This window comes from Protobothrops mucrosquamatus, unplaced genomic scaffold (genome assembly GCF_001527695.2).
Source record: "Protobothrops mucrosquamatus isolate PMUCROS unplaced genomic scaffold, P.Mucros_1.0 scaffold2086, whole genome shotgun sequence".
Taxonomy (NCBI): Eukaryota; Metazoa; Chordata; class Lepidosauria; order Squamata; family Viperidae; genus Protobothrops; species Protobothrops mucrosquamatus.
Genome location: NW_015388188.1, coordinates 82,601 through 92,100, shown reverse-complemented (window position 1 = coordinate 92,100; position 9,500 = coordinate 82,601). Strand labels below are relative to the sequence as shown.

At 39.7% G+C, this 9,500-nt stretch overlaps 1 protein-coding gene across 1 annotated transcript in view; it reads left to right on the top strand.

Moving 5' to 3' along the window:
* The window catches only part of LOC107294761 (platelet glycoprotein 4), a 56,682-nt gene extending 50,203 nt beyond the window's left edge, over positions 1-6,479 (top strand). The window contains exons 12-14 of the mRNA XM_015824019.1: positions 172-226; positions 2,926-3,090; positions 5,969-6,479. Coding sequence (XP_015679505.1) covers positions 172-226; positions 2,926-3,090 — 220 coding nt within the window. The 3' untranslated portion in view covers positions 5,969-6,479. The remainder of the gene's footprint in view (positions 1-171; positions 227-2,925; positions 3,091-5,968) is intronic.
* Positions 6,480-9,500: the final 3,021 nt, after the last annotated feature.

The following is a 9,500-nucleotide window of genomic DNA, read 5'->3' as shown; positions in this document are numbered from 1 at the left end:
TGGGGCCAGTTTTTGGGCACTCGGTCTCTAAAAGGTTCGCCATCACTGGTATAGAACTTCAACTAATGTGGTCGTCGTCTCTTGTGTTCTCAGAAGACAGCTGGCCCAAACTGAGTTTGTTTTAATGTTCCTGCTTTTTTCTTTTTTGTTCTTATTTTTTGTTTTCTGCAGAGCCCTAAAAAAAATTAAGCAAGACTTTATCTTTCCTATTTTGTGGCTGAATGAGGTCAGTGTATATCTTTTTCAATTGCTGCAATCTTTCCTTTTAGTTTGACTCTTTGACCAGTCTGGGATCACAGTTGATTGAACCAACTAAAAAACAAACAAACCAAGAATCCCCCCAAATATCTGCTTCTATACGATCATCTACCCACCATGGAAAGACTAAGAACTTGTCTCAGTTCTCTGACCTGGGAGAAGATCCAGAGATTCCTGTCCTTAACTGGTCCTGGTTTCCTCTGAAATGAAACCAGTAGAAACCTACTTCCCATATCACCCATCCTCTCCTTTCCCAGTGTTCACTGCTTCTCCCCATGTAAACCTCTCAATCTTGATATACAGAAGGAAGCAGGAAAATTCTGAGGGGCTTCCTTCTGGATGACACAAAGTCATCTTGACCATCAGGAGATGTTCTTCTTGCCTTTGTGCTACAATATTGACTCCAGGGATGAAGATACAGTATTTAGCCATTCTGGTTAGGGTTTTCCTCTCATTGCTAACTGGGGAAGGGGCACAGTTGTTGAAAACCTGGAGCTGTAGAAGTGTTTCTCCATGGCTGCTCCCCCCCCCCCGTTGCAGCCATTAATTTTTGGCATGACAGAAGAGAGACATTATTCAACACAAGGGATTAATAGCATTCATAACCCTTGTATTTATTATTATTATGGATCATCGCACAGTCAGCCAGATGTTCAGACTGGATTTGGCATTTTTATCTACCTATCGATGATGATGATGATGATGATGATGATGATGATGATGGTTGTTGTTGTTGTTGTTGTTATTATTATTATTATTATTATTATTATTATTATTATTATTATTTCTTTTATTCATTAAACATGAACCTCAGTCAACTGAACATTCAAATTGGCTGGCGCTGATGGTTGGCACGGATTGCTACCAGCATCCTAGGTGTCAACCAGGTATCTCCTTAAAATATAAGATGTTCCGAGTATTATTATTATTATTATTATTATTATTATTATTATTATTATTATTATTATTATTATTATTATTACTACTACTACTACTACTACCACTACTACTACTAGTAGTAGTAGTAGTAGTAGTAGTACTATTGATCATCGCACAGTCAGCCAGATGTTCAGACTGGATTTGGCATTTTTGTCTACCTATAGAGTCCTTACCAAGGACCTGGGATAGGCAGATGAGCATGTTTGATGGTATTATAGATATCATCGCAGGATGGAAGCAGTTCCTAGTAAGGCTGCCTTTTGCAATTGACTAATGGCGAATTTGTCAATGCCGATGGTATCCAAGTGGTGCTCCAGTTGTTTTGGGATTGCACCCAAGGCGCCTATTACTATTGGTACTACCCTTGCTTGCCTTTGCCACAGTCTATTTCTATTTGTAGGTCTTTGTATTTTGTTATCTTCTCCAGTTCTTTCTCGTCTATTCTGCTGTCTCCAGGCACTGTCACGTCCACTATCCAGACTTTTTTTGTCTTTCTTATCGACAATTGTTAAGTCCAGGGCGTTATGCTGTAGGTGCTTGTCTGTTTGAATTCTGAAGTCCCAGAGCAGTTTAATTTTATCATTTTCTATGACTTTCTATATTTTATGATCCCACCAGTTTTTGCTTACAGGCAAATGATATTTCTTGCAGATCTTCCAATGCACCATTGTTGCTACTTTGTCATGACGCTGCTTGTAGTCAGTCTGTGCGATCTTCTTGCAGCAGCTTACCAGGTGGTCCACTGTTTCTTCAGCTTCTTTGCATAGGCGGCAATAATAATAATAATAATAATAATAATAATAATAATAATAATAAAAACCACATGTCTGTGAAGCTTCTCAGTCATCCAGGTCATGGTTGTTGTTCCTCCTCCTTTTGCTGCCTTTCCATCTGCTCCCTGAAAATCAGTTTGCTATTTGCAATAGTCTTCTTCCCTGCTGCAAGCTTCTGCAAAATGATGCAAATTGCAAAATAGCACTTACAGTAGCGGCCAAAATTGAGGAAACCTTTTGGGAAAAGTGTACAGTAGAAATGCCACCTTTGGTTAAGTTTCCACCCATTTTTCTTATAATTTCTTTATAACTGCAGCCTTGTTCACTTAATAATACTATTTTACATTGCTTGCTGGGTGACCAGTCAACTCTTTGCACCACTACTTTAATTTAATGACGTTTTACAAGCTCACTAAATGAAAGAACACAAAAAAGCCCAACCAACTTGATAGCGATCACATAACACACTGACAAATGTCCTCCTCTCAGCTTTAATACATGACATCAATCACTGGATCCTTCTGTGATCTGATTGGCTCATGGCCAAAACAAGATGACACCTGATTGGCTCTCTAAACACTCAATGCTCATTGGCTACAATCAGATGAAGGAAAGCTACCTGAGATCAACCTAAGCAAGTTGTGCTTCCTTTTTCTGGTTATTTGGCTATAACTTTTCATAGAATACAGTACAGATAATTGAACAAACTTTGTTGCATTACATTCTTGATTAAATTATCTTTCCACTGATATATAATTTTATGGTACTACTCCCCCCCCCAAAAAAAGCGGTGTTATTAGCCATCCAACCTCAAAAATACACTTTTCCCAAAAGGTTTCCACAATTTTGGCCACTCCTTTATTTGAGAAGAGCATTACTGTTGCTGACTATTCACATTGTATTCTTCTGCTGGAAGGATGCTGAAAAATGCTTTCTCCCCCCTTTCTTTCTCTAGACAGCTATTATTGGTGATGAAAAAGCAGAAGCTTTCCGATCAAAAGTGATTAACAAGATCAAATTGATGCACTACCTTCAATTGACGCTAATTATCATCGGTTCTGTGATGTTCCTGGGATTCCTAATTGCTTTTTTTGTATGCAGAGGGAAGAGTCCTAAATAAGTAAGTCAGGTTTGGAATTAAGATCTGTTGGAATATATGATTCATGTATTTGTACAACGACTAAAGCAGTATATTCTTCAACCAGTAGATGGCAGCGTTTATAAGTTTGTAGTTGCATCTATGGTATATACTCTATGTCTTTTCTCTGAATAAAGTTTCCTGCTTCCTTCTCGCAGTTAAGCAGGAAACCACATGTGGACAGTGCACTGTTCGTTCTGTAGGGCTATATACAGACTTCCTAACAAGATGTGTAATTAATTAATTAATTTGGAAGGACTCTAGGCTCCATTACAGGTGGCCTAAGACATTAAAAACAGTGGGTAGCAAAAAAAGAAGAAGAAGGGGAAAAAAACCAATGTTTAGGCAACCATTCCAGCTAATAGATAATATTCTATGGGAGCTTTAACAACCACACTTGGGGAAATAGCGCAGATTTTCAATCCTTGGGAATGAAACAGATCTTTGGACAGTTGCTGTTATGCAGCGCCATGTCATAAGTTGCCGTCTCTTAGAAAGTTTGTTTTTAACAGCATACTCATAAGAGTCCATAGTCAATCTGTTACTTTCTTTGAAACATCTCTGGCCCCTTCTCAATTGCCTTTGATGTAGGCACAAGATACAGAAGCATCTTGACAGACTTGAACATTGGGCCCTATCTAACAAGATGTAGAGAAAAGTAAGGATTTACACGTAGGCAAGAAAAACCAAAATGCACAAGTATAGAATAAGTGGTACCTGGCTCAATAGTAGTAACTGTGAGAGGGATCTTGACGTCCTAGTGGACTATCACTTAAACATGAGCCAGCAGTGTGCTTCAGCTGCCAAAAAAGCCAATGCAGTCCTAGGTTGCATTAACAGAGGGATAGAATCAAGAGGATGTGAAGTGTTAATACCACTTTACAATGCCTTGGTAAGGCCACATTTGGAATACTGCATCCAGTTTTGGTCGCAGCTATGTAAAAAAAAAAGATGTTGAGACTCTGGAAAGAGTGCAGAAAAAAGCAACAAAGATGATCAGGGGACTGAAAGTTAAAATATACAGAGAACAGTTGCAGGAAGTGGGTTTGTCTAGTTTAATGAAAAGAAGGACTAGGGGTGACATGATAGCAGTCTTCCAATAACTGAGGGGCTGCCACAAAGAAGAGGGGGTCAGCCTATTCTCCAAAGCACCAGAAGGCAAGACAAGAAGAGATGGATGGAAGCTAATTAAGGAGAGAAGCAACCTAGAAATAAGGAGAAATTTCCTGACACAACAATTAATCAGTGGAACAACCTGCCTCCAGAAGTTGTGAATGCTCCAACACAGGAGGCTTTTAAGAAGAGATTGGACAACAAATTATCTGAAATGATATAGGGTCTCCTGCTTCATCAGGGGGTTGGACTAGAAGACCTCCAAGTTCCCTTCTGTTATTGTGTTATGTAGGGCTTTTAGATATTGATCCTTACTGGCAACAGAGAGATACAGTGATGGATGCTGATATGTTTTAACTAAGGCTATGGACCCATAGCTTGAGGAAGAGACAGGCAAATAGAGATAAAATAATAATATGGATCTTAGTAACTTAGCTCCAAGATGCATTCAAATAGAAATTAGGTCCCAAAAATCAATACAAAATGTTCTATAGATGGCATTTAGCACCAGCGAGATTGGCCAAAATGTACAAAAATATGAATCCGGAATGTTGGAAATGCAAAAATAAGGAAGGAACATTTTATCACATGTGGTGGCTGTGCCCTAAAGCAAAGACCTATTGGGAACGGATAAGGAACTGGATACAGGAGATAAGTAAGGTGCAAATTGAACTCAAACCGGAACTATTTCTTTTGGGTATAATAAATGTAAAGATGGAAAAACAACTCCAATACATTATTATACACATTTTAACAGCAGCCCGCATAGTATATGCCCAGTGTTGGAAGGGTGAAAACATACCTACAAATGATATGATCATACACAAAATTCTAGAATGCGCGGAAATGAATAAACTTACGCTAAAACAGTGGTTCCCAACCTGTGGGTCGGGACCCCATTTGGGGTTGATCGACCATTTCACGGGGGTCGCCAAGCAAGGCTGTCCGCCATATTTTTGTCCACCATTTTTTTTGCACGCCATTTTTTCCCCCTTTTCCGGCGGGTGCCTTACCTCCCTTGGGCTGGGCCAGCTGGTGGTCGGCCTGCTCCGTCTCTGCCGCTTGCCAGCTATGCCTCGGCTGGCGCAGGGAGCGGAACCACGCATGTGCGGTGCTCCCGGGCAGGGAAAGTCCTCGACTTATGACCGGTTGGGTAGTCCTCGACTTACGACTGGTTTAGTCCTTGACTTACGACCGGTTTAGTCCTCAAATTACGACCGGTTGGGGTCGCGGCATTAAAAAGGTTGAGAACCACTGCGCTAGAATTAAAAGACAAGGAGGCAACAGAATTTTATGAAATATGGAACAAATGTTATAATTGGCTAGAACAGAGAAAGAAAAAGATATGATTACTGATGTAAATAAATTGTAAATAATATATATGAGATGTATAACACAGTTCTGTTAAAGGAAAAACAATGTATTTTTTTTCATTTTTGTTTTTATTTTTGTTGTATAGTGTTTATTTTAGCAGTAATTTTTAAATAGCACAACTTTAAATATTCGGTTTTAATTGGTTTTACTTCGGTGGGGTAGCAAATGTATTTATGTTTTTTAATATGTTGTGAGCCGCCCTGAGTCCCGTTGGGAGAAGGGCGGGATATAAATCAAATAAAATAAATAAATAAATAAATAAAAAAAGAATAAATAATTTAAAAAGAAAAAAGAAATTAAGTCCCAGTCAATCCTCCGACAATTCTGGATTTATCTGACTCATGTGTTTTTCTTTTCTTTTGTCATCCTGCAGGATGCTGCTGGGGAAGGCATCCGTTTCTTCCAATTTCAAGCAGAGAGTAGATCTGCCTTCCTGGTGTTGTTGTTGGTTGTGGTCTGTGAACTGTAAATATCCTGCGGAAGGCGTCTGCAATACAGCGGTGACAGATACGTCATTTTCCAATCAGAAATCCACGGACATTCAGATGACCTGTTTTCACACCACCAGAAAGACTGGCGTGGAATCTGAACTTCTGGGGCTCGCCCCCTTCGAAATGAAACTCCAATTTGCATCTGACTTTGTTCTGCCGATTGTTGCAGCTCGACTGCCATTTCCTCTGCATCCTCCGGAGTTGAAGAATGGGAATGGCTGGGCTGGAAAAGAATTGTTTCCTTGGCCTCCCACTCCCGTGAAGAAAAGAACCCCTGTTGTGTTTGTCTTCAAAAGCTGTGACTTTTTTTGTTTATTGTTTTTTTGGAAGGGAAGGAAGAAAGACCAACAACTGTAGACTATTAATTGCTAGTAAAGGACTTGCCAAAAAGGCCTGTTTGATTACGTGGGTTTCTGTCCACCCCACCCCAAGCTCCTCTAACTTTCCCTCTCTGCTGCAGATTTGCGAAGTAGTTTCCTGAGTCACTGTGGTGGGAAGATCTTGGGGATAAGGTAACGATAAGCATCTTAAATAGACACCCTTAATATTTTTGGCAGGTCCACAAACCTTCTTGAAGAGGCAGTCTCAATAGTTTTGGCTCCAACAAAACTAGGTGAGGTTCTGTGTTACATATGGGTGGTGGTGGTTTTGGAGACGAAATCTGAGCCTGTTTCCGTTTGTCACACATGCAGTTTCCCAGTTTCAGAAGTAGCAGGAAAGTATGCCAGTTTGTCACTAGCCGAGATCGTAACAGGGACGTAGAGAGCCAGGGTTGAACCACCACACAGAGGAAGGAATTCTAATCCTTCCTCAGCTGCAGAGATTCCATCGGTGACTCGAAACCCAGCCTATGTCATAATTATGTAAAAAAAAAAAAAGAGTTAGGCGTGCTATTATGTCAACCTGACCTTCTGGATTAGAAGCGTGGGATGAAATTAATAAGTCAGTGTAAACATGAGCCAGGTGGAGCTTAATGAGATGGGTTTTGCCAGGGTTGAAATTAATTTATCTTGCAAATGAAGGCAAATATACGTGTGCCAGGATAATGCTGCAGGATCCAATCTGACCAAAGATTTATTCTTCCAAGCTTTTGAGCTTGTGCTGGGCCCCATCCTCAGGGAACTTCTCTCTCTCTCTCTCTCCAGATTCTGGAGCTTGGAAAAATAAACTTTTGTCCCTGTGGCAGACTCAGATAGGATCCTGCAGCATCAATTCATCTTTTTTGTTTTATCAATAGAATAGAGTAGAGTAGAGTAGAGTAGAGTAGAGTAGAGTAGAGTAGAGTAGAGTAGAGTAGGAATAATGTAGAGTAGATAATAGAATAGAGTAGAGTAGAGTAGAGTAGAGTAGAGTAGAGTAGAGTAGAGTAGAGTAGAGTAGAGTAGAGTAGAGAATAGAATAGAATAGAATAGAATAGAATAGAATAGAATAGAATAGAATAGAAAATATAGAATTGAATGGAATGGAATGGAATGGAATGGAATGGAATAGAATAGAATAGAATAGAATAGAATAGAATAGAATAGAATAGAATAGAATAGAATAGAATAGAAAATACAGAATGGAATGGAATGGAATGGAATGGAATAGAATAGAATAGAATAGAATAGAATAGAATAGAATAGAATAGAATAGAATAGAATAGAATATCTTTATTGTCATTGTGTAACTCACAATGAAATTAAGTCCTGTCCACAGTGCACATTACTCACAGGTAAAAACCACACATAAGAACATACATTATATACACACATCCTTCACATTCTATTCACCATTGCCCTGCCCCTAATATCTGACCTGAAGATGGAGAGAATGTGAACTTTAGGTGTTGGCAAGCAGATGACAATGGTGCATTTCAGTAAAAATGGGAATGGAATGATTTTTTTTATTGGAAAGAAAATAAAAACATCAAAAGTATATTGGCTTTCTGTTGGGATAAGCTTAGAACATTGGGGGAAAAAACAGCCACGCCAAAATGCAGGTTGATTAGTCTTTCAGAGCTGGTGGGGTCTGCACTATTTAAGTGAATAGTGGCTTAACTAAGTTTTAGTTCCAATTTCAGACCTTTTCACTAGTCAGTTTTCGAAGTAAGGTATTTCTCTGAAGACTTTGAACAGAAAGTTTCCAGAGAAAGGGTTCCAGGACTGAGAACACAACAGCATGGAAGGGAACATGAATAAATATGAGCCAACCATGTGCTGCAGCTGCCAAAAGAGCCAACACAGTGCTAGGCTGCATTAACAGAGGGATAGAATCAAGATCGCATGAAGTGTTAATACCGCTTTACAACACCTTGGTAAGGCCACACTTGGAATATGGCATCCAGTTTTGGACACCACAATGTAAAAAAGATGTTGAGACTCTAGAAAGAGTACAGAGAAGAGCAACAAAGAGGATCAGGGGACTGGAGGCTAAAACATATAAGGAACGGTTGCTGGAATTGGGTCTGTCTAGTTTAATGAAGAGAAGGACGAGGGGGGACATGATAGCAGTGTTCCAATATCTCAGGGGCTGCCACAAAGTAGAGGGAGTCAAGCTATTCTCCAAAGCACCAGACGGCAGGACAAGAAGCAACGGATGGAAACCAATCAAGGTTTCCAGTTTTACATCCAGTTTTGGTCACCACGATGTAAAAAAGATGTTGAGACTCTAGAAAGAGTGCGGAGAAGAGCAACAAAGATGATCAAGGGGCTGGAGGCTAAAACATATGAAGAAGGGTTGCTGGAATTGGGTATGTGTAATTTAATGAAAAGAAGGACCAGGGGGTGACATGATAATAGTCTTCCAGTATCTGAGGGGCTACCCCAAAGAAGAGGGAGTCAAGCTATTCTCCAAAGCCCCTGAAGGCAGGACAGGAAGCCATGGCTGGAAGAAATTATTTAGGAAGTTTAGCATGAATTCAGCATAATATTGTGAACTAATACTTTATGACACTAGTAACCATGTTAGTTTTCATATAGGAGGTAATAGCATTACAGAGGTGCAGGTGATACCAAGGAGATGAGGATCAACGCTAATTACTTATTTTTTCAAGTCAACAGCTGATGTCACCTATTTGCAGCCAGCATAAAATCATCTGAGTAAGCATTCAGGACACCATTATTTATGAACAGACAGTGTGTATTCTATTTTGGGCTTTGGTAATACGCACTAATAAACATATTCATGTTCTTGTGTCTGGGCACAACATGTTTGCTGATGCTGACTTTTTGATGACTCCTTGCCTGCAGGGCTGTCTGTGCACACCGGAGTGGGATGCAGTAAAAGCAAACAATTTTCTTGGAAATTGGAAGAGTTTGCAAATTTGGTTGGTTGCTTCAGGTTACGTCATTCAAAGCTTCCTGTTCTTCCAAATTGAGTGTGATCTTTAATTTGTATTAGCATATCCTTACCATCTTCTTCCTTCCCTGATGG